At 33.4% G+C, this 26,449-nt stretch overlaps 1 protein-coding gene across 2 annotated transcripts in view; it reads right to left on the reverse strand.

Annotated features, from left to right (window-relative positions):
• The window catches only part of Klhl1 (kelch like family member 1), a 228,833-nt gene that overhangs the window by 78,388 nt on the left and 123,996 nt on the right, over positions 1–26,449 (reverse strand). For both annotated transcript variants that reach the window (XM_075949699.1, XM_075949700.1), the window contains exon 5: positions 11,372–11,584. In XM_075949699.1, coding sequence (XP_075805814.1) covers positions 11,372–11,584 — 213 coding nt within the window. The remainder of the gene's footprint in view (positions 1–11,371; positions 11,585–26,449) is intronic.

Below are 26,449 nucleotides of genomic sequence, written 5' to 3' on the forward strand. Positions count from 1 at the left end.
TCTAGTAAGGTGAGCATCCAAACTGCCTAGGCTCCCCTAAAGGCAGTACGTGCAGTAGGATCAAAAACCCATTGCCATTATTCTTGAGTTCTCAGTAGTCCTCATTGTTCTCTATGTTCAGCGAGTCCGGATTTATCCCATGCTTTTTCAGACCCAGGCCAGCTGGCCTTGGTTAGCTCCCGATAGAACATCCCCATTGTCTCAGTGTGTGGTTGCACCCCTCCCGGTCCTGAGTTCCTTGCTCGTGGTCTCTCTCCGTCTGCTCCTGATTTGGACCTTGAGATTTCAGTCCAGTGCTCCAACGTGGGTCTCTGTCTCTGTCTCCTTTCATCGCCTGATGAAGGTTAATATTCAAGAGGATGCCTATATGTTTTTCTTTGGGTTCACCTTCTTATTTGGCTTCTCTAGGATCACAAATTATAGGCTCAATGTCCTTTATTTATGGCTAGAAACCAAATATGAAATTATTTTAAACTTTACTTGTATAGACTTTGAGATATTGTTTAAGAATTAATATTTCCACAGATCCAGAGCTGGTAGGTAACAAGGAGGGCTCAAAAGGGTATTAGAATCTACTCAGGAAGGAGTGTCTCATGCATGTCACGTACTTTTTGTTAGATATTTTTTATGTGACAACATTTATTAAGTACATTTTAAATGACAAAGATATAAATAAATATTTTAATTTTAGACTATTATTGAAACAACATCTTCTTTTTGGGCCACCTGTAAGCATTTTCCATTTAATTATGATAATACTATGCATTCTTATCTCTTCTGATAGTCATTAATATTCTTGCTCTATTTATAGCCAGTTAGGTTTATATAAATTGGACCACTGCTGTCATTAGGTTGTGTACAATAAATACAATAAATAAATAAATAAATATGTGCCTATATTGGAAGATATATGCTGAGGAAGGACTTTAGCAGACTTCAGACTGGGTGACTTAATGTTTTCCAGGCTAAGCTTTTAAAACATGGACTGACTAAAAAAGAAAGGGAATCTAACCCATTTAAACAGTTTCTTTTGCCAGTAGCTGCTATTAGAAGCTCTGCCAATGGGGAGCTACTGATCCAACCTTTAAGATTGTTACTTATTTAGGTGTTTCCTCTCTCTAAGACCCTGTCATGAATGAGGGTTTCTGTCACCTGTTATTTCCACTCTTTGGCTAGTGTCCCATACAAAGCAATAGCTGCTCTGGTTTCCAGGCAGTCTCGATATGAACCCTGGGGTTGTGAAGAGAGCAAATGTTGGTCATGTTGGTATAGAGCTACTGTGTTCTTTAGAGTTAACTTGCTATTTCTCAAACCTTCCTCATTTAAATTTGTTACAGATCATTTTCTTTTATTGTAAACATTCCCTGATGAAATTTAACTCTGCATGCATGCTTGTGCTTGAGTTTTATTTCCTACTGAAGATATAATGCTAAATTTGCCCCATGCAGAGACATTTTTTGGTCATTTATTTTTGTTAATTTTGGAGACTGCAGAAATGCTTGAGTCAGAAAGTTTTTGTAGCAGAACTTGAAGACCACATTTTGATATTCAAAACCCAATAAAAATGGTATGATCCTGTTCGTTTGGAACATTACAGTGTGAGAGGCACAGAAATCACATTCCCAGAACTCACAGATCATAAAGAGGCATGGGAGACCTCCAAATTCATTGAGATACCCTGTCCCAAAAAAGTAATGCAGAAAGAATTGGAGGTAAATAACCAAAGTCAGTGCCTGTACATCACACCTTTGCACATACACTTGTACTGATAAATGCACATATGTTACATCACACACACACACAATTGTTGTAAGAAACCATTCATCTTTCTAGAATCCTTATAGAACATTCTAAAAATTTTAATGGTTTTTCTTTCATAAAAATTCTTCACTATTCCTTTTAGATTTCTAAAATTATATTGCATCCTATTTTAATTTAATCATACCATGCACAATATATATGATTAAATATTAAATTCTCTTTAAAGTTTAATTGAGAAAAGTAATTGGTCTTGCACTGTGTGGCCTCTTGGTAAGTGCTATCTATAATTTTTTAATATACACAGAAATGCTTATTGTACAATTTAACTTTTAAGTAAATTTGCATTTCCTGAACTGAATTTTGTTTTGCTGATTTACTACACTAGAAAAAATGAATTTTTTTAAACATAGCTTTTAAAATTTATTGGTAGTGGTGCTAGAGATGAACTCTGGGTTTTTCACAAAATGGTGAGTACATGTTTTGTTCTAGATACTATCTGAGATATTAGGAATGCATTCATAAATCTGTATGCCTCATAAGTCGCATTAGTTACGATCATATTATCTCAAGAAATTCCTCAAAGTGAGCTGCTCTACTGCCACTACTTGCTTACTTTCAAACTCATGGCATCTTTTCCTCCTTAGTTTTCATTATAACAATATGTAGATATGAGCATAGCCTTTTTCATCTTGCCTTTATATTGACAGTTTACACAAGTGTGGCTTTTGCACATTGCCATTTGATTAGTGTAGCTGATATATATGAAATTTGGAAATAATACCTCTGTATCCTCCACGTAATCAAAAAGTTTAGTAGAGCTAGGGAAAATTGAGAATCGGAGAAAAATTAAATCAAATGAGTAAATTAGGGATACTTATGCAAAACTATGTAAAAATAGCTAGTTTTTAGGTTTTTTTTAGTTTATTTACATCCATCTTAAGTTCAAGATCAATTGATTTCCAGTAAAAACATTTTTTTAATATTTATATATGGAAAGTTTGGGTTGTTTAAGATGCAGTAGGACAATACATTAAAATGCAAAGTCTCTGTTTTGTATTGTGCAGAAAAGGTGCAAATGTACTCCATGAGAGGACAGTGGAGAAAGTAAAACAATTACATTAGAATATGCTGTAGAGTAGAGCCAGGCTTCTTAAGCGACTGAGAGCTCACTACCATGCCAGGATTTTAGGGAGGTTCTCACTTTTCTTCATGAGAAACTAGATAATTGGTCTGATCTTTGGTAAAATTGAAAATAAAAGTTTAGTAGACTGTAATACCCCATTTTGGGTATGTGAAATTCCAGAAGGTTAATAAAAGCAGAGTTGAAGTTTTAGTAGTTAAATGGACAAATAATGCTATCTTTTAGTAATCTTAGCACATAGATCACAATATAGAATTTATTGGTAGGTTAAATATAGCATCCAGAATCAGAAATATATGCTCTTCTCTATGGATAAAATCTGGGGGTCTGAGGAAATGCAACTTCAGTAAGGAGTGATCATTAACACAGGTTAACTATTGATTAATTAATTAATAATTAAACAATTATGAAAAACAAAACCTGCAAAAAATCCTAGAAAGATGTCAATGAAATTATTTTGGTCCCAATTTTGAAAATCATTTGTTTCATTTTCCTTTGTAAAACCATTAATATGATAGGCAGTGGCTGCGGATAATGATGTGCTTTATGAAGTTCTTTATGAAGGTAAAATTGAAATAACATATCAGCATTATATTTTTATAGAAAGTGAGTTTAAGTATTAAATGTAAAGAAGTGGACATAAACACATGACTAAATATCTCCCTTAAGAATCAATAAGCTTGCTTATTATGGAATGAGTGACAATTGTAAGGTCTTGAAATGAGAGTATTGCCACTTCTAATACATGAAGTAAAAACCTATCTGCAGATGCTTAGATTCTTAAAATCATTTTGTAATAAGATGTGATTTCTTTAATTGATTTTTAGGTAAATTCTGCATAAGAGTATACATTTTTTCTTTTTATATTTATGTTTGAGTGTCATCATATGAGTTTATATGCAGTATGTACATGGGGTGCTCTTTGGGGGTAGGAAGGGTTGACAGATCCTTCTGAGCTGAAGTTACAGTTGTTGTGAACCACATGATGTGGGTTCTAGAATTTGAAACTGAGGCCTCTGAAAGATTAATGACTTTTGATCACCAAGCTATCTGTCTATTCCTCAGAACCTCACTTTAAAGCCAGTAATCAAAGAAGTTCTCCCTAGGGCTGGAGAGATGGCTCAGAGGTTAAGAGCATTGCCTGCTCTTCCAAAGGTCCTGAGTTCAGTTCCCAGCAACCACATGGTGGCTCACAACCATCTGTAATGGGGTCTGGTGCCCTCTTCCTGACTGTAGGCATCCACATACTGAATATTGTATACATAATAAATAAATAAATATTTAAAAAAAGAAGTTCTCCCTAAAATTAACCTCTATATGTTTTTTAAATGCCCAAAGATACTGAGAGTCAAGCTAACGACCTTGAGCATGAAGCAGTTCTGTGCTGTGATCTGTGCTTCCAACACTATTTGAACTTTTAAATAAGAATAGCATAAATACACTTTTATGTGTGATTGTAATGCTGTAGTTTATGAAAGCAAATTAAAATCAGTGGAAAATTGTTACAGAATATCATAGTAAGTTTTTAATTGTATACCAAGCTGACCAATCATTTTAATTTAGAAGACATAATAATACAAAAATCAAAAGGGTCTATACTTTGTCTCATAATCATATATTCAGAAAAATTCCTTGAATTTTTATATTTTTGTATTTTGTTAAATTTTTAAACTTTAGTATATTCAAGAAAATTATAAATATAGCTATATGCAACTTTTACAATAATAGGATTTTTTTCTCAGAAGATAACTCAATTATGTGTTTCTATCACTCTGCTATTTATTATGGTCTTCCCTATTGTAAACTCAAATAATTTAATTCATTTCAATATAAACTATTATCTTTCAATATCACATAAAATAGACATTATTGTTTTGGAAACCTTCTATGCATTTTTTGGCTTCTGAAGCTTATTTTGTCTATTATTGTTCTTGTTTAAAAGCCATATTGTCTCCAGGAAGTTTGCATTCTCATTAAAGACTCCATGCCAAATAACCATAATATACTTTATAATGGCACGAGTTCATTCATAATTAATAAAGAATATCAGAATGGATTTTCTATTGTGCACATAAAAACTGACTAAACACAAAAGCATTCAATATACTTAGTAATATAAAAACTTGAAAGTATAGAAAACAGGAAAATATCTCCATTTTTTCGCCAATTTAGGATGGCTAATTGCCTTATGGATATAGAAGAATATTGTTGGTATAACTAAAAAAATCTTTGTCACTAATTAGTCTTCTATCACCTTTTGCCGCGCACTGCCCCCCCGTGTCTGCACTCTGTGCACTGGCACCCAGTTCATGAGCTTCGGGCAAGGGAGCTGGAGGTTAAAATACACAGACAGAGAGACAGCGACACGGGTCATCCTTGAATTCCCCAAGAATGCCCCCTTTATTGTGTTCAGGGGCAGATTATATGGAGATAGCCAGGCCCCAGCCAAACCCACCAGAAACCACTCTCCTGCCATCAGGAACTCCTGAAGGTCTCGTGCTCAGAGCAGCTGTAGGAACTCAGATCAGGGGATGACAAGAAATTCAGGATCTGGGGTCTCACTGTTCCCAACAACCTTTTCTTTATTTGTGAAATGTATGTAAATGTTTTTATTAGTGTGTCTGTCTGTGTGTATGTGTATGTGTTTTACTTTGATTTGAAACAGGGTCTACCCTTGTTGGTTTCAGTCTCATTTTCTGTGATTACAGATTATGACACCAAATATACTATATTATTGCCTTTTCATCCTAAAATTGTTTTATTATTTTTTAATTTATTCTATCATATATTATATCCTAACCACAATTTTCCCTCCCTCAATTCCTCTCATTTCCACTCAACCTTTCCCCCAAGATCTCCTCCTCCTCTGTAAATCTTCAGAAAATTGCTAGCCTTCAAGGGATATCAAACTAACATAGCATAGGTGTCTACCATAATGTCATCATAGAACCTTCAACCAGTAACTGATAAAAGCAGATGCAGAGATCCACAAAAAAGCATTAAGCTGAGTCCCAAGAGTCCTGTTGACTAGAGGGAGGAAGGATTGAACAGTCAAGGGCGTGTCAGGATAATGATGAGACAATTGACCTGAGCTTACAGACTCTAGACTGACAGCTGGGGAGCCCATATCAGACCAATCTGGAACCTCTATATGTGGGTGACATTCACATAGCTCAGTCTGTTTGTGAGACCCCTAGAAAAATGACCATCATCATTCCCTGACCCATGAGATGGCTTTTTGGAACCTATTTTCAATGGTAGAATGCCTTTCTCAGACTTGACTTGGGGGGAGGCTTGATCCTGCCTCAAGTTGATATGCCAATGCTTTGTTGACTCTCATGAGAGGCTTTATCCTTTTTGAATGGATATGGAGGAGGAGTGGATAGAGGGATATAGAAGGAAGATAGGGTGAGAGAACAGGAGGAGTGGAGGGAGGGAAAACTGGTTAATAGGTAAAAATAAATTTTAAAATGTAATAAAAAAGAAGCTAATATAAGATTAGGCCCAAACCCTCATGTCAAGGCTGTACAAGGCAACCCAGTAGGAGGAAAACAACCCCAAGTCAGGCAAAAGAGTCAGGGACACATCATTTCTATTGTTAGGTTTCCCACAAAAACACCAAGGTGCACAACTTTACCATATATGAAGAGGACTAAAGCTCAGACCCATACTGGGTCTGTAATTGTGAAACTTTATGAGCACTGTATAGAATATTAAGGCACTTGATAAAATTAAGCACTGAAGGCTGAGTAAAATAGCTTTCACTGAGCATGTTTTTTTCTACATATTTATTTGAATTTATAGGAAATAGCTATCTAAATATTCTCATTTTTTACTATTACCTTGATGTTTTCCCTTATGCCAAAACTGCAATTTATTAGTCTTTCAAATGCCATTCTGCTATTGACCCCCCCCATATATATATATAATAACTATGTCACAGTAACACCAAATTCTTCCCTATCTTCTTTTTATAAACATAGCCACTTAACCAAAGTACTTTAAAGTAATTCCTATTTAATTAGATAATACATGCTTTTTCATTTAATATTACCTTTTTATTATTTTTATTGAAGTATACATTTTTCTCTGTCCCCTTTTCTTTCTCTCCTCTCTTTTTCTATCCCATTATGTGACCCCCACACTTTCAATTTACTCAGGAGATATTGTATTTTTACCTTACCTATGTAGGTCTATGTATACCTCTCTTGTGGTCCTTTTTATTGTCTAGGTTCTCTGGGGTTGTGGAATGCAGCCTACAGATTGGGAAAAGATCTTCATCAACCCCCCAATGAATAGAAGACTAATCTTAAAAATATACAAAAAACACAAGAAACGACATTAAAAGAACAATAATCCAATAAAAAATGGGATATGGACATAGATAGAGAACTCTCAGCAGACAAATCTTAAATGGCTGAAAGACACCAAGAAAATGTTCAACATCCTCAGCTATCAGATAAATGCAAAATAAAACAATTCTGAGATTCAATCTTATAACCATCAGAATGGCCGGTATCAAAAACACTGATGATAGCTTATATTGGAGAGTATGTGGGGTAAGAGCAACGTTCATCCATTGCTAGTGAGAGTACAGCTGCTTTGGAAGTCAGTATGACAATTTCTCAGAAAACTAGGAAACAGTCTACCTCAAGACCCAGCAATATCACTGTGGGTATATACCCCAAGGATGCCCAATCATACCACAAGCACATGTTTTCACCTATGTCCATAATTCTTTTATGAAAATGCACCTCAAACAAAGAATGGATAAAGAAAATGTGGTCCATTTACACAATGCAGTACTACACAGTGGTTAAAACTAATGACATTTTGAAATCTGTCTGTTTGTTTATGGGTCAAAGGAACAAAACAAAGAGTTAAAAATTTAAAGGGGAAATTTGCTAATGAAATTACTGCTGTTTCGGTATTACTTAGTTTTTTGAGGCTAGTATTTTTCACATTTTTACTCAATATTGCTATGCAATCCAAAAAAAATTTCTGCTATGTTAACATTGTAACATTTTTTAATTATTTTGTCTAGTTTATCTCAATCATGTATTATTAGATATTTGAGATGTCTTTAAGTAGGCTTCATCCGATTTATTTATTATTTATTTTTAAAGATTTATTTATTTATTGTGTATACAGTGTTCTGTCTGTTGTATGCTTTATGGCCAGAAGAGGGCGCCAGATCTCATTACAGATGGCTGTAAGACATCATGTGGTTGCTGGGAATTGAACTCAGGACCTCGGGAAGAACAGTCAGTCCTCTTAACCTCTGAGCCATCTCTCCAGCCCCGATTTATTTTTTGAACAGATAAACAATACATGTTGTGTAGGAGCACTGCAGATATTAAGGGACTTAATACTCTCTAGAAGGATTGTCAGAATTTTTAGACTCAAAAAGTTGTTCTAGTCTTTCAGGGTAGAGAAGAAACGACTTGCTGACAGGTGAACAGTAGCTCTGTCTCTGAGTCCATATCTTGTCAGCTCCAATTTTGGGAGAAAGTGTATTCTATTCAGTGTGTGAACTCTAAAAACATCCTCTGAACGCATTTTTGTCCTTTCAACATATGCTTAAAATTAGTATCTGTATTTCCATTATTAGAAACACTTTATATAAACTATTTTAATGTCATGGTAGACATTTTTATATCAATAACAGAAGGCTAAGTTCTTTTTATATCTAGATAGTCCAATTTTATATTAAACATTTTTTGCTTGAAAGAATACTAGCATTATCAACATATTTCTCTCCTTTGAATGATGAGGAGTAGAGAATAGACACATGATTGTTTATGTCTATCAGCAATGAAAATAATTAATTCAGGCAATGGCATTAAACAAAATGAATCTTTATTTTCCATTATTAATAAATAAAGCCTTGTTAGATAGGAGACATTTGTGAACTAAAAATGACATAAGCTCACAATATGTATTACCTCAGGAAGTAAATGCATTTGTTACTAAGCATACAACCTGTTTGGTATGCCTGAACTCACAGTGTAGGGTGAAAGACCCAACTTTGGCATCTGCACGTGTTACAGGATATGAATGAACATGAACACATGCACTCATATATACATAAAAAACAAAAGAAAGTAAAAAAAATATAAAGTCATGTGTAATGTGCAATTCGGAAAACAAACAATCTGATTATAGATCCATTTATTCTCTATTCTATCAATTTAAATGAGACATCATGGAAGAAAAATTTATCCATTTCTGATGACAGTGAAATAGGCTAGAAAGCTAGGGAGAAGCAGATCAGGATAATACAGTGTCTGCCTTGGTCCCATTCTTATCTTATCTAGTACTTTTCCTCTCTTTCCCAATAAAGAAAATGACAATATAGAAGCGTGTAACTTAAACATTAAGTAGTAAGTCTCCCAGTAAACTTTTATTTGTTTTGTCTCTGCATTCTGTGTCCTGGGATTATAAATAAGAGGCAGAATTGCCAGTATATTGCTGATAAATTTTTAATAAAAATTTTAATAAAAGTATACCTTCAAGATCCTTACATTTCAACAAATAGTTAAAGTGGGTGTTTATCGATGACTAGAAAAAAATAAAAAAAGACAATTGCTCTGTCTATAATATGTCACTGGTTAATGTGCTTCAATTTATTTTTATTCAATCTTCATATTTATTTTTATTGACACTAATGGGGATACAGTCCTTGGGAATACCTAGTGTCAATATTAAAAGTGGATGGTTTGAAATATGCAGTACAGGGAATCATAATGTACTCATTGCCTACCTACATACAGGTTTCTTTTTCTTTAAAAATGCTTCGTGCCAATGCAAGTTTATAATTTATTGTGAGGAACCATCCATAAATCAATTGGTCCTGATTTTAATTTATAATTACTCTCAATAGCCAAATAAACGGCAAATACTAGTTCTCAAAACTTCAACTGATTTCTAGTTTTATCATAGGAATATTTTTAATTTTCTAATCTTAAAATCTAAGATAAATTTCCACTCACTCTTGTAAGTACATAGATCCCTATTTTCTCCTCATGCATTAGCTAGTTATATTGCACACTTCCTCATATAAAGGTTTGAGTCTAAATCAGTGTGATGAATGAATGTTAAAGCCTCCAGTATACTTTCATAATACATTTGCAAAATACTTTCATATATTTGAATAGTCTAGTCCATTTTGAATTTGCTCTTTGACAAGAAAAGAAATTATACACCATATGTTTATTAGGCTGTCTATAGATTAATTAGTCTTACACTGTTACAAAACTGTCAAGATGGCTCACATGGAGATTAGGTAGAACTTGTGATGTTTTTCCCAAAAAATCTAAATCAAAGGCTTGATATTCTTTCCGCTCCATGGCTTGGAGCTTTTAAATTACTGAGTTCCAAAAGTGATGTTGTAGTAAGAGAAAAGGTCAGTGGATATATCTATTATTTCAGAGAGAATTTTTTAGCCAAAAAAATGGTGAATTTGACTTTATCTCAAGGTTATACAAAGTTATAGAACTTCTTATTGTCTTCTGTCCTCTGCCCTCTGTCTTCGTCAATAGAATGGTGGTTTAATTTTTCTCATCTATTATCTGTTTTGAATAAAACTTCCATAATTATAATTGGTAAGTAGTTTTATAAGTCTCTACAATTTAAGAATATGTTGATTCCCACTACTAATTTTGAAATATCTTTAAATTGTTTTTTTTTAAATTGACAAGAATATGTCATATTTCCCTAAAGAATTATCACAAGGGGCTGGAGAGATGGCTCAGTGGTTAAGAGCATTGCCTGCTCTTCCAAAGGTCCTGAGTTCAATTCCCAGCAACCACATTGTGGCTCACAACCACCTGTAATGGGGTCTGGTGCCCTCTTCTGGTCTGCAGGCATATACACAGACAGAATATTGTATACATAATAAATAAATAAATAAATATTTAAAAAAAAGAATTATCACAAAATTGTATAAAACATCAAATTAAAACAGTACAAGAACAAATCCATAGATTGCAGTTAGGGCTTATGCTGGTTTAGTATAGTGGTGGTTGTAGGTTCTCCTCCAAGACCATGACCACACTAGAGTAGGTAGTTAGCTGAATAACAAGGTCCCTCTTGTTATTCAGGTCATAAGTTTTATAGAGACTACATATAAGTTGAGAATAAACAGAAAATAGACAATAGACACTGTGTGATACATGTATATTTAGTATCTCACTGATTTCACAAACCTCTTGTGTATCATACTTTATAATGTGAAAACTGTATCAACATAAATGATAGAGGCATGCATGAATCCATATGCAGTGAAGAAGAGATTTAGATCGATGATTTTTCACTCATAATTTTAGGCCCTCTTGTTTAATTTGATTATAGCTCCTCATTACATTCCTAGGATGTTTAAAAATAATTAAAACTGTGTTGTAATGTTTGCTTGTGATACAAGAATTTTTATTATACTGCACATATTGAAATAGCAATACCCAAAATTACCTGTGGTGGAAGCAGCGGTAGTCTTATGAAGGCAAGGAGCATACTTAGGTCGCTGCATCTCCGCTGAGTGTCGTACTTGACCCACATCATTAACGCGTGGAAGATGGTCTCTTCATCAGGAACATTTACATCATCACTAGCCAGGAGTTTATGAAGCTCTTCAGCTGGAAGGAGCAAAAACTCTTGATTTCTGATTACTTCCATTATGTTTTCCTGTGGGGAGAAAAGATCTTGGCATGAATTCTGTTTCACTCCTTTGTGGCTGGCAGAGCATCTCAGAGAAAAATGTGAAAAGCAGTCAATAACCTTTGTTCTCATTATACCATAATCCTGGAGAACCATCCTTCAGAAACAAGAAGCTGTTAAGAAGAAAGCATTGTAATTGTAATTGAAGTGTAAATGTATCTGAGACGGCAGAGAACTTGTAATAACTGGAGGATTATAATGCACTTCTTTGTTATGCGGGAAGAATGTACTCAGTGATTAGATGTTCAAGTTTCAAGTGTACTGCTATGTAAGAATTAGCAAATATGAAAAGAATAACATTTCACACCTTCAAAGACTCGAGTACACATTCACAAATCAAAAAATGGCAATACAATTACAGAGATGAATACAAAATAAGTCAGCTTGGTTGTTTATTTGGAAGAGAGAGACAGTTGAGAAAGCATCAAAGTTACAAAATCATATGAGCTCTTCCTACCTCATTCTTTCACAACTGCCTCCACTCATGACAATTTCTTTGGCTTAATTGATTCCCACAATCGTTTAGCTTTTGTAAATTGTTATTTATAATAAAATTTGTTCTTGATTTTATTCAAGTCACAAATATATTGAGCATCATAGTCAGATAAAAAGACTTGACCTAGGACTTAATATAGTAGTTTCAAAGGGCAGTCCCTAACCACTGGAACAAAACTGGGAAATATATAAATGATATTTTGGAGTTCTACTTCCATCTTCTCATTGAGAAGCCTACAATAGGGTCTTGGATGCTTTGTTTTAAACAACATCTTGGCAACTATATTGAAATCTATAAAATTAAAGAAATGCCTTGTACAGCTTAAATAAAACTTTTTAAAGTTAACAATATGAATTATCTGTTGTTGTTTGAGAAATTGCAAATGATCATATTTTTTTTATTAAATACACCTCTTTCTGCCCTGATTGTGAAGCATGGACAACCTTTCAAGATCCCCATCCCTGAAGGAAATTGGCATTCTTGGTCACAGTACCCATCAAATTTGACTTAGTTTTGATATAATTTTAATATCTACTTTTTTCATTTAGTTTGTCTGTTCTTCCAATTAATCTCCCCATGTCTACTTCAACTTCTGCCTTAATGTCTTATCAAGCCACAATGGTTCTATATGTGTGTGGTATCTTCAAGAATTTTATTTAAAGACACAGTAAGCTTTTAGTTTTACAGAGAGATGACTTCTGGTCATAATTAATTTCTTCTCTTGCATGCATTGCAGTTGATAAATTATCCCCTTTCCTTCTGTCATATTATTTAACATATCATCACTCTAGTATTCAAAATGATATCCATTAGTTTTGTTTCCTTTGTTCCTGCCATGAATCAAGATTTTAATTCAAGAAGTCAGGAGTTATTTTGCATATCTGCAATTCCAAAATTTAGTTAGTGAAACCTGGAAGATGAAGTCAGTACCAACCCCAGCTACATAGGAAGTGTGAGGCTTGGTTTCATGAGACATTATTACAATGAATAAGTAAGTAAGAAAGTAAAAAGAAAGAAAGTACATAAGTAATTAAATAAATAAGTTGTAACACTACCTGTTGCATTTAGTTCCTCAGGCCAAGTATTCAATCAGCTGTATATAGTTAACACCACCTAGAATCTCCTAACACTCGGTACCCTCAAAGCTCCCAAAGCAGTTGCCAAATTTTAGTCTGAACTTTGGTTTGCTTGTGCAATAGAAAATGAACATGGGGGATAGAGACCTGGAAACAGAGTCTGAGAACCCAGCCAAAATACATTTCTTATTTATACAACCTGTCAAGCTATTATAGAAACCCAAGTTAAGTCTTCAATGTAAAAGCTCAATATTACAAATAACCAAATAACTTACAAATATCCACTTGGAGACTTTGGTCAGTATCAAAAGTGAAGTGAGATATAAGGAGATCAAGGAAACGGAAACTGTAACTTAGCTGTTGTGTCTCTGCCAGTCAGAACGTATCTTTTTGATTAGCTGTCCTAGAGGCTACAGACAAGTTGTCCCCTCTACATCAAAAGCAAAGGCATTTGGGCATTTGCCCACACATAAGAACTAAAGCAATGCCTTCATTCATCCCCTTGTTAAGTTTTCTATATCATGGGAAGAATTAACCTAAAAGAGAGGTTTGATCCATCATGATCTCTAATGAGAAAGTGTTATCAAACAAAATAACTGCATAATCACTCCATGAGTGTAAATTAAAGCATTTTACAATCCTAACTAGAATCACTGTGCCATCCTGTCCACTCTTCTTTTTAAAGCTCTAAATATTCACTTTGGGTCAATTAATGTGCATTTTGCAAGGAGAGCTCTGGCTGTTGAAGTAAGTATATATCAGATGCAAGTGTCTCCAGTCGGAACAATAAGTCTTTAACCACTTCTTTCAGGTCCCATACAACTTACTTAAATAATTACACTAAAATACAAATTACCAATAAATTAATATATCTGTAATAGCCATCACACATAGTCTATTCAGTTTTATTCTATTGTTATATATTTGAATCCTGCATTTCCTTTTGGAGTATCTAGTATTTTATAGATAACTGTAATAATTTATTGAATTAATTAGATATTTTCCTTCTAATTGCTACCAGACTTCTCTTAAGAGATTAGGGAAGAAAATTACAATTTTTGAGGAATTTGAAAAGACTTTTTGTTCACTTTTATTTCTTTTACTCAAACATGCCTGCCATTATTAAACTATAGTCAAAATTGTATAGTTACACTGTAGGTAAAAAAAAATGCAATAAAAATCACTCTGTGAAACACTTAGTGCTGTCTGTCACAAAGATTTTGTTCAAGATATATTTCATTATATTTTATAGTGTTCTCTTTATGATGACCCTTGGGGAAATTTCTTATAGGTTTTAGTAGCAAGAATAATTGCACTTCTCTTGAGTAAATTGGTTTTCCTTTATCATGGATGTTGTAAATTATGAAATTGATCAGATTTCTCTTTTTATTTAGCCTCCAGAAAACTTAGAGTCAGATTGAAATCCATCTGGCAAGAAGGCTATAGCCTTTTATAGTTTGATTTCTTTTCAGACAGCTCTGGCAATAGTTTCAGTTAATATCACTATAGACACTGTTTTATCCTTCTTTCCCTCATAGACCTGCTCCTAATTCAGCTGAAATTCTTATGATTTTGTATCTTTTAAAATAATACTAGGTTCTTTGAAAACTCTTGGTACTGATGTTAAAAAATGTCATGAATCGTGTAAGCCTGTTATTAGTTATTGCATAATGTTCCATATACCTATTATCTAAGAATTACATATTGATGGGGTCTAACATTTTCTTTTTTCCACTCTCATCTCTACCTAGTCTCCTTTAAAGGCAGTTTTTTCCCTAAATGTTCTTGTGATAATTGCAATATGGTTTCTGGAATTTTTAAAAATATATGCTTGCTTTGTCATGATTTTTATGAAGTAAAATCTAGTTCCCTCATATTGAAAAGTTAATCAACGGCATGTTAATTTTGAAAATCATAAGACGTTTTTAATATCTTTGGTCCATTTACAACTTGTAGAAAATATTTTTAAGAGTCTTACATGTACTGCTGGATAACTATTACAAAAAGAAAAATGTATATTATAAGCAAAACATTCATCATTTTATATTCAAAGTTTGCTATCTAAAAGTGATCATAAACAAATGGGCTCAGACTCAGTAAGGTTTTAAACTAGAGCATGACAAATGGTATGATCTGATGAGCTGGTCAAGTGAACCTATGCAATAAAGATATAATAAGTTATGTATTAATTGATATGTCACATTGATTGACAACAGTCTCAGAAATATTGTCAAAATAACATCAAAATTGAACTGTAAGTTAGGTGTTTGAACATATTAATCCTAAATCTTTGACACTTTCTCAGTGTCAAACACAAGCAAACAAACAACACAAAACACAGAAACAGATGCATTTTAAATAAAAGTTTAAAATACTTAACACAGAGAACTATTTTAACATCAAATGTAAGATGTCACAGACCAAGGTGCAAAAATTGCAAATATGATTCAGAGTAGAGCTCTGGCTGAGAATATGCAAGATCCATCCCAGTGATTCAAGCAAAAATGAATAATCACATCTATTGAAGCATCCAGAAGTCTCCAAACAGAATTTTTGATTGTAGAGAAACATTTAATTCAGGGGCTATTAAGTTAAAGCAACATAAAGATACCTTGACTTCAAAATTTGGACCTAAGAATTGCTTTGGAGAAGAGGTTCTGCTTTTGTTTCCACAGAAGATGAGAACCTGTGGATTCCTTCCAGCCTAGTGTGATTTGATGGAACATGACATCCCAAAAGTTCTCTGTGAACTCCTAAAAATACTTCTCCCCCCCAAAAAAAACAGGGCAGTTTGAAGAAAACTATGGACACATTTCCAAAATAATTGCTTATAAATATTTGTTTTCACTTAAAGGGGGTTGATTATAAGTGATTAATGGTTACAGTCAATGTCTAAAAAAAGTAATAATAAAGAGGGATATGATATAAAGATGAATAGATTGCATTGATATGGTTCTTTGCCTATTGATACAAATTTAATGTTGATTTTGTTATACTGTATATATGTATTTCTGCTCTCCTTTAGGTATTGTGTTTGTGCAGCTCATTTAAAAATGTAATATTTAGTTAAGAAATATGGATTGAGTAATTTGTAATAGTGAAAATTCTAGTCATATTAGTTTGGTTTCATATATATATGATTCATATTATATATATATATAATATATAACATATATATAATATATATATATTAGTGAGATTGGATAATCTTTAGCACTTAAAGTAACTAGAGAATATAGTATTTAAAATGTTTTAAGAACTTAGAAGTTTCTCAACTGTAATACATATATGCTTCTGTCGGTACAATTACTTCAAGTGGATGAAGTGCATTGAAGGGGCTCCTTATGGATTTTGTTAGCCAGTTGGGCAAGAAACAGCTTTTGTCTAGACAGCTTGATGGTATGCTGTATGAACTAGACATGCAAGACCCACAGGAAAAGTAGGTGAGACAGTCTTTTAGGGCATATCCTTCATGTATGAGTCTGTCAGACATTCTGTAGCACACAGAAGAAAGCAACTGATGAACTTTGTCATTAGAAGGCAAAAAAAATCTTCAAATTTTCTGCTTCATGGAAAATTTTGCCAAATACTATGGGACTGTAGGCTGAAGATGGATGACCCAACATTACAGAAGAACTTTGGGTGACTGTCCAGGCAGTGAGGTGTCTCTGTCAGTCCTAGAGTTTTGGAAGTTGCTTATATTTCACTTCTTCTTTACTTCTTCTTTACTTAGGTAATATTATATCTTTCCCTGGACTTTGATCGAGTTGGAGACTAATAGTTATAATTTTTCTTAGCTATGATAAAAATAGATTAGCTATAAATATTACATAACTATAATTCTTGCTTGATAAATGTTTTGTTATATGTAATTGTACTATGTTAAAATTAAAACCTTTCTTTTTATTTAGACAGTAATACGGAGATGATGTGGAATTCCCCTCCATATGCTGTGAGTAGCATTGGTTAATAAAGAAACTGTTTCGGCCAATGGTTTAGCAGAATGAAACCAGGTAAGATATCCAAACAAAGATATATAAAGAGAGTAGGCAGAGACAAGGGGACATCATGCAGCTGCCAAAGGAGAAAGACACTAGCCAGAACCTTACTCGGTAATCCAATGGCTCATGGTGATACACAGATTAACAGAAATCAGTTAATTCAAGATATGAGAGCTAGCTAGAAATATGCCTAAGTTATTGTTGTAACTAATATAGTTTCTATGTGGTTATTCAGGTCTGAGCAGCTGGGAAATACATGAGCAGTGTCTGCCTACACAATAATAATGTGACCTTATGTTCTATATAGTCTCTGAAGAGGGAAGAACAAATTTAACAACAGCACTTTTTACTTAAGAAAGTATTTAAACTAATTATGTACTGGGTTGGATTAATTTGCTACATGCTAACAACCAGAATTTAAACTTTTAGCATAAGCTATATTCTTATATTTGACCTATATTTAAAAAAAATCACAACAGAAATAGCAATGCCTGTTAACAGATTTTGTTCATACTAAATCATGCAATAATGTTATAAAACAATGTTTATGGACTTTCTGACAACCTTTGAAAATAAATTTTGGTTATACACTCATACGCCTCTCCTCAGTCTACCCTCTTCTTTCATACTTACCTAACTTTGTTTCAATTTATAAGTCTAATTTCTTGAATATTTTGCACTCCACTGTGCTACTGTTTACCTTTCTATGGAAAAACCCTTAAACAAACTTGAATGCCCCTTTCCTAGGGATCAGTTGTAAGAATCTCCTCAGACAGATCTGAAACTCTGTGCTCATTTCTTTCCAAAATGGGATTTTATCTTATTAGAGTTTTTGTGTATCTTGTTTATATAGTTACAAACCCTTGAGTTCATTTGTGTAACTATTCTGCTTTATATAAGAAATGTCGTTTCTTCGGACTCTTCCAATAGATGGCAATTAACACAGGTAACCACATCTTGTCATTGTATATATAAAAATATAACTTAAAATGTTCAGGTCTAAATGGGGAAAGCTGTGTCATACCCTGCCTTGAAGATGCATGGATTATTGTACTTAGAGTGACAAGATTTTAAGAGCCAAAATTCATAAAATGATTTTAAAATCCACAAAATAGAAACTGAGGGAACACAATGCTTTTAGAAAAATAATTGAAATAAGAGAAATAAACTTCATAAAACTTAAATGATTCTATAATGAGTACTTCTCAACTTCGTCAAAAACTAATTTGCCACATGTCATTAGTTTAGCCATCAGAAACATGAAGAAAACTATCACTACATTAATATGCATAAAACATTAAAATAATATAAAATATAAAGTTTTTTTTTAAAAGGAAGTTGATGTGAAAAACAAATCCTCGATATATTGGGAAGATATCATTAATAATAGTAGTAGTAATATATATATATACACATATAGACCGTCTAGGTCAGTTCCATGCACGTTCCCTAATTGCTGGTCCAACATCCATAAGATCCCACAAACTAAGGTCAGTTGTCTTTCTAGATTTCCCTATCCTGGCCCCTACCTCATACAAACTCTTTTCCCTTTCTTCCACAAGACTCCTGAAGATCAGCACTCTTTTAGTGTTCTTAGACCTTCTCATAATAGAAACACAGACTGTATTTCTTCTTACATTCAGTAAAACATGAAAGGTGAACCCTCTGTGGATGTTATCTATCATGACCTTGCTTGATTCAGTAAGAAATTGTAAGAATTTCATATTAACTAGCAAAATGAATGTATGGTAGAAGGTGAAGGATAAATCCCACGATACTTTCAACTATAGGTGTTTCTTATTTTTATTTTATTTTATTTTATTTTACTTTCCAATAGAAATAGTATCTCTGTCCCCCATCCATTCCTTTCTTTGGCCCCTTCCAGATACCCTTTATCTAACCCCTTCTATATTTCCCCATTCTGAAGAGAATAGCCTTTTATTCTGTGACTATCACTGTTAAATGTATGTTGTATGTGTTTTGTACATATTTGAGTAATTTTTTATTACTTCTGTATCTTGTGGTTAGTGAGAAGATGGCTATTTGAAAAGAGTATATTATAATCACTTTTCTAGCACAACATAATTCCTTATTGTATTATAAATCCTGTAGTTACACACAGAGATAAGTGTAGAACAACCAAACCTTATCAAAGAAGTCTCTATTTATAGCAGATGGATATTGTCATAGAAAATCACAACTACTCACAGTGCAAAAAACTACAGATTTTAAGGATCCCACACACAAATTATATATGTACTACACTTTAATTAAAGGCTCCTGCCTTTAATGCTCAGGGGACTTCAAGGATGATTGGTTGGAGACATTATAATGTTATAATAAGAGGAAGTAATGTTATAATGAGGTTATAATAACAGAGAGTCTACTATTTAAAGAAGAGCAGTATTGGTAGACATGTTAATGTGATAGGAAAAGAATTTGAAGAGCCTGAGCACTAAGATAAAGCATCACAGGGAACTAATAACTTCTGCCTGAAGGAGAATTTGCATTTTTCACAAATGAGCCCTCTAATTGGCTGTCTGATGTGAAGTTGTGTGATCTGAATCGCTATTTATACATATTTATGCTTATGTATGTGTTTGTATGCATGCCTATATTACTGTGTGTGTATGTAGACATCTCAATATTCTCATGCTTTCAATTTTAGCAAGCTTCTTTAGAGAAACTGGTGATAAAAGAGCAAAAATCAGACACAAGGCAGGAATAACAAACAATCATAGACTTGTAGGAATTCTACCAATGGCAAGGTTACTCTGTTGTCAACAGATCTTTTGGGGGTTCTTCAAAGAGAGCCTTATCATGAATAGTATTAGGTATGAAGTAAAGTTAGCATTATGAATATTCTCATCTTTAAACAAAATTTCAATATTATAAAAAATATGTACATATTTCAATTATTATGAAAATCCCCCCCAATGTTCTTGTCCCCAGTTTTTCTATTCATTGCATCAAAAAGGTAACTTCTAGTAGATAAGGAAAATGTGGCCTACTATTAAAAATACTGTCAAGTAATTGAAAAGTTCATCTTACACATTTTTTATACTTTATTTCATTGGATATCATATCAATGAAGACACTGTTCCTCATCTTAACAGCTCATATATTATATTAGATTCTTGACAAGTGGTTTAGGAAATAAAAGGTTAAATGTCCACTCAACTTGTCCTTTGTGGAAACTCAGGCAGTGAGAGTTAAACAAACATTCTAATATTATTCTTGAACTATGGTTATTCTTGAACCATGAACTTCAATACTAAGCAGAAGAGTTCCACTTAAACATTAAGTTATATTGGCTCTTACTGTGTCAAATAAAATGATAATAAAGCATGAGTTTTGTATAAATGATCTGGATATGATTTTAAGGCAGAAATGGGCAACATAGAAAGATCTTGAGGGGTAAGTAAGTAAGAAGAAAAAGAGAGTGAGATAAAAGAGGAAGAGAATATTTAAAGTTATATATATATATATATATATATATATATATATATATAATTATAACCAAATCAAATTGTATTTCTATATTTAAACATTTTTAACCTTTTTAGAACACATATGAACACTAATCATGGTAGTTTGAAAGTTAGATTCTACCATTTCAGGGATGTTTTCAATCATAGATTCTATCTAATCAAATGGAAAGTGAAAATGATCTTAATGTTGAATTTTAATCATAAATAGGCCAAATGTTTCCAGGTTGCAAAAGACTGATAATGTGACACTCTTGGTTATCTTTCACATCATTGTTTATTATCTTTCACCATAAATATGGTGTTTAAAATCACAGGTGATTGAGTAGATACTGTCACTAATGACATATAATTTGTAGATACCAAAATTTAGTTTGGTAACTTACTCCTTTCATGTGGCATTTATGTTAAATGGGGACTAACAATAGAGAAAAGAGGCAAACATCAATTAGCCCCATCAATTAAAATGCCTTACATTTCTCCTAACTCAAAATATATGAGTGGTTACAACTATCAAAAACTTGTCATTTAATATCTTGTGTATAAATTTTCTTATCGTATTCAGTATCATACCTATATGAAGCTCTTAATGTGGTTATTTCTTTTCATAATGAAATTCAATAAAGTCTTATATGTCAAATAACTTTTCCAAATATTTTTATATTTAAAATCTGTATTTTTATATTTTAAAATCTGTAAAATCTCTTCAAACTCCATGTTCATAATCACATACCAGACTGTCTTCTTGACTACCATAATTACTGATAAATTAGGGGGAGTAAAACTCCTGAATAAATAAGTAAAAGTTTGATAAATTTCTTCTTAGAGACTCTTATACGCTATTACAGAAACCCAGGAGATCATTTAGCATGATGGCTGCACTAATCAATTGATGTTCTACATTAGCCCAGTTTGCCAAAATCTCCCAGGGACATAAAATAACTGGCATAAAAATGTTGATTAACCAAGTGGACTCACACTGAGAATTTTTAAGCAGGTAAATCCACAATGCACTTACTTAATGGGATGTCTTCTCGATATCCCCTGGGAACTGTGCACTTATTAAGCAATCAGTGAAGTTCTAAAAGATTCATCTAATAATGTCAGTTATGGCCACACATTTTAATTACAGAAGTGAGGCATTTCTGTTACTCAGGAATTTTAGGAGCATATTCATTAGATATAAGTTGTCAAAAATGTCAAAGTGTCTACGACTTCACTCATTGGATTACAAAATTAAGATAAAAGTGAAGGGTCATTAAAACACCATCATAGAGACGGTGGTGAGAATAATCTTTTTTTAAAAAACTAGATTTATAACACGTTTAATTAAGATTTGGGCCACAGACAAAGGCAGAAAAATATAGAGCAAAATTAATGGCTATTTTAAAGCATTATTTTCACTTACTGATTCATTTCTGCTTGACTGATTTTGGATTCGCTAGATATTGTGAATGAGTATATTTTAAACTATAAAACACATTATAATCTTATTAAGTTTAAATATGAGAGACTTGCAGTTTAAATATTCATTTTGTTAGGAATAAAATTAGAATGTTAATAAAGCAGACAAATGAAAAAAAGTCTATTGTAACTTTCCTTCTTAAAGTATGATGCAAATTTATGTGCGGAATCTATTGTACATAATTTAACATATGTGCCTTAGTGAGTATACAAAAAAGTAATTATGCAATGGAAGAAAAAAAGCATCTTTAACAAATGGTGATGACATAACTGGATGTCAAACTGTAGAAGAATGAAGATAGATCCATATCTAACACCATGCACAAAACTCAAGTCCAAATGGATTAAAGACCTCAATATAAATCCGACCACACTGAACCTGATAGAAGAGAAAGTGGGAAGTAGACTGCAACACTTGAGCACAGGAGACCACTTCCTACATATAACCCCAGTAGCACAGACAACAAGAGCAACAGTGAATAAATGGAACCTCCTGAAACTGAGAAGCTTCCATAAAGCAAAGGACATTGCCATTAAGACAAAAAGGCAACCTATTGAATGGGAGAAGATCTTCACCAACCCCGCATCAGACAAAGATCTGAGCTCCAAAATATATAAAGAACTCAGGAAACTAGACTTTAAAATGCTAATTAACCCAATTCAAAAATGGGGTACTGAACTGAAAAGAGAATTCTCAGCAGACGAAGTTTGAATGGCCAAAAGACACTTAAGTTCATGTTCAACCTCCTTAGCGATCAGGGAAATGCGAATCAAAACAACTTTGAGATACCATCTTACACCTGTCAGAATGGCTAAAATCAAAAACATCAATGATAGCCTATGCTGGAGAGGATGTGGAGCAACATGAACACTCATCCATTGCTGGTGGGAATGCAAACTTATGCAACCACTTTGGAAATTCGTGTGGTGGTTTCTCAGGAAATTAGGAATCAATCTACCTCAGAATCCAGTAATACCACTCTTGGGAATATACCCAAGAGATGCCCAATCATACTACAAAAGCATTTGTTCAACTATGTTCATAGCAGCATTATTTGTAATTGCCAGATCCTAGAAACAACCTAAATGCCATGCAATGGAAGAATGGATGAAGAAAGTGTGGAATATATACACATTAGAGTACTACTCAGCGGTAAAAAATAATGACATTTTGAATTTTGCATGCAAATAGATGGAAATACATTATCCTGAGTGAGATAACCCAGACCCCAAAAGATGAATATGGAATGTACTCACTCATTAGTGGACTCTAGCTATAAACAAAGAAAATTAAGCCTATAGTTGACAAGCCTAGAGAAGCCAAATAAATTTCTTTTTTTACTCTCCTGTTCCATCTTGTCTCCAACCCTTCTCTCTCCTGCACCCTCCCTTCTAGTTCCCAACCTTACAACACCTGCCCCCAGTTTACCCAGGAGACCTTTTTTGAAACTTCCCTTTCCCAGAGAAATCTATGCATCCCTCTTTGATCTTTCCTTGTTATCTAGTCTCTGGGGCTGTGAATTGTAGGTTGGTTATCCAATATGTTTATTCTTAACAACCGCCTAAGAGTGAGCACATACCATGTTTGTCTTTCTAGATCTTGGTTACCTAACTCAGAATAATAGTTTTTTTTTTGTTCTATCCATTTGTCTGAAAATTTCTTTATATAAACAAATAATAAATAAGAAATTCAGTCTTAATTTCAGTCAATCTGGAACAGTTGTCCATTTGCATGAAATATTGATTTAAACATTGAAAAACATAGGTATGAATGTAGCAAAAAATGCATTGAAAATGTATTAAAAAATACATTGAAGTGTGGATAGTGGAAATTCTGTGAGAAAATGGAAGGTGACATTTTCTTTGTTAATATTGTAAACTCCAACAGCTTCACACATTGACGACATAATCTATAGGTCCCAGGCTTTAAGGATAATTGGTAATATGACCACTAATTTCACTAGCAAGTAAACATATTAATCAGTTCATCACTTAGTAGCCGAAGAGACTCCCATAATAATATAGGTTATTTGCATTGTTCTTTATTGTCTCCCAGAAAACGAAGGGAAACAACCCTTTGCTATAGTTGCCTCCCACTGTGGAGACTAGAGCTCAAATTGACCTGGAAGTCCCCTCTATGGCAAAGTACTTGAAGGTGCTGAGAAAAATGCCTGTGAAGAGAAACCATCAGTAATGTTACCTATCTGTAGAGCCTATGAACCATTCTGGCCAGCACAGCAGAGTATAATTAAAACAGCAGTAGGGATGTATTATCTTTGGAGAAACAAAAGGAAGGGAATTCAATTTAAGGCCCAATCAAAACGAAGGAAATCATTCCTGATACCATAAACTTAGACAACTTGCCATAGCTGGTGAGGAAATGAATCTAAAGATCTACTCCCATCACTTTCCTAATTCAGTGTAACGCTTTGTTATAATAACTCTTGTGAAGTCACATAAATAGTATACCTTCTGATTATGTCTGCCCAGCTGCATTTCCATATCAGAAGCTGATTCTTCATATCATCCAGATACAAAATGGGCTCACATTCATTAGCCAAATGCCATGGATATTTTAGTATTTTTATCTTCAGAATTTATAGTTTTCAAGTAACGTAATTGTGTAATACAAGCATATATGAAGAAGACTCTTTTTCTATGATTCAAAGAATTACATGGGGCACATATGAAAACAATTTATTATTCCACAATTATGAAGGTGTGTTTTAATTTTTAAAATATCAGGGCAAAGAGCTAAACATGAATGAAAAATGCTCTGCTGGTCAGAGAGAAGCCATGCAGCCACCCAAAGAAGACAGTCACACTGAAACCTTGCCAGTAAACCACAGCCATGTGGAAATAAACAGATTAATAGAAATGGGTTAATTTAAGAGTTAGTAAGAAATACGCTTAAGCTATTTGCCAAGCAGTATTGCAATTAATACAGATTTCTGTGTGATTTTTTCTGGTCAGGGCAGCAAGAAAAGAATTAGTGGCCTTTGCTAACAGTCTGGTTCATTGGAATTTTTTTTTTTCAAATGTTAAGAAAAAAGAAAAAGGTCAGCAAAAATATTTTCACATATTAATCCTGCCACAAAATATCTCTTAAGCATTAATTCCCCTTGGTGTGCAGTAATAAAGACTGTACATGAAATACACAGGAACATTAACTATACAAATGCATAGGCGGTCATAAATGCTAAACACTGCCTGGTTTTAGCATATCTATAAAGCCTATTTCTGCATAACAATTAACTAAGTCATGCTGTTTCAGCACCAAATGGCCAGATAAAGTGTAGATGCTTCAGTATGTTAAATGTAAATCTTACTGACCAAGTAACAAGGGACATATATTTATTTTTCATAAGTAAATCTTGCTAATAAAGGAAGAAAGAAATACAAAATTGGCTTAAAAATTACAATAATATTTCTTTTGAAATAAATTGAAACTATCTTCCTTTAGTAAAAGGAAGCATTTCTACACCTTAAGAGAAATCAATAGGAAAAGGTTACACAGCAAAGAACATCACTCTTGTTGCCTGCACCATGATTTATAATGCAGGCTTTGTGTAGGAGATCTATTAATGCAGACATAATCCTGCCCTCCGTTGGGAATACAATAATTGGGTTCTCCCCAGCTGCCCTGTTGTCCACTATAATGATTCAGGTATTTCAAATTTGCATTTACTGCATAAATTGTGTAACATATAGACTGAAAACTGTCTTAACTTCATTAATCTGGGGTTGTCATTAGATCTTAAATACTTAATAATGTTCGGGCTAAAGGCAACGAATCTCTCCTAAACTGCTGTGCACTGCTTGATAAAATATTTCATGCCTAACTCAATGTGAAGACAATCCCCAAACTCCCTTGTTCTCTTCCACTGTGAACAATTTTGTTACTATTTTCAGCATACATGCAATGGTTCTTTCATTTGTTCAGTCCTTGAACAAAGCAGCATTTATTATTTTAAGTGACGTGGAGAAGGAGACTCCATCCTTTACCAAAGTTCTGTAAAAGAGACATTACTAATAGAAACACAGAGGAGAAAACACAAGAACACCCAAACCACCTTAGCAACAGATGTGTGGACAAAACTCATCTGTTTTAAAGAATTCATTATCTATGATATCATATTTTAGGCTTAAGCATTTAGAGAGATCTCAGGCTGAAAAGTTCTAGCAGTATCACTGCTACTATTGTTCGATCAAACTAATATAATATTATTCCTGAATAATTGAATAACTGTCTACTCAACGCAAATTAGGAACCTACAACAGGCCAGAGGATACCATATAAACCAAAC

This window comes from Microtus pennsylvanicus, chromosome 15, assembly GCF_037038515.1.
Source record: "Microtus pennsylvanicus isolate mMicPen1 chromosome 15, mMicPen1.hap1, whole genome shotgun sequence".
Lineage (NCBI taxonomy): Eukaryota > Metazoa > Chordata > Mammalia > Rodentia > Cricetidae > Microtus > Microtus pennsylvanicus.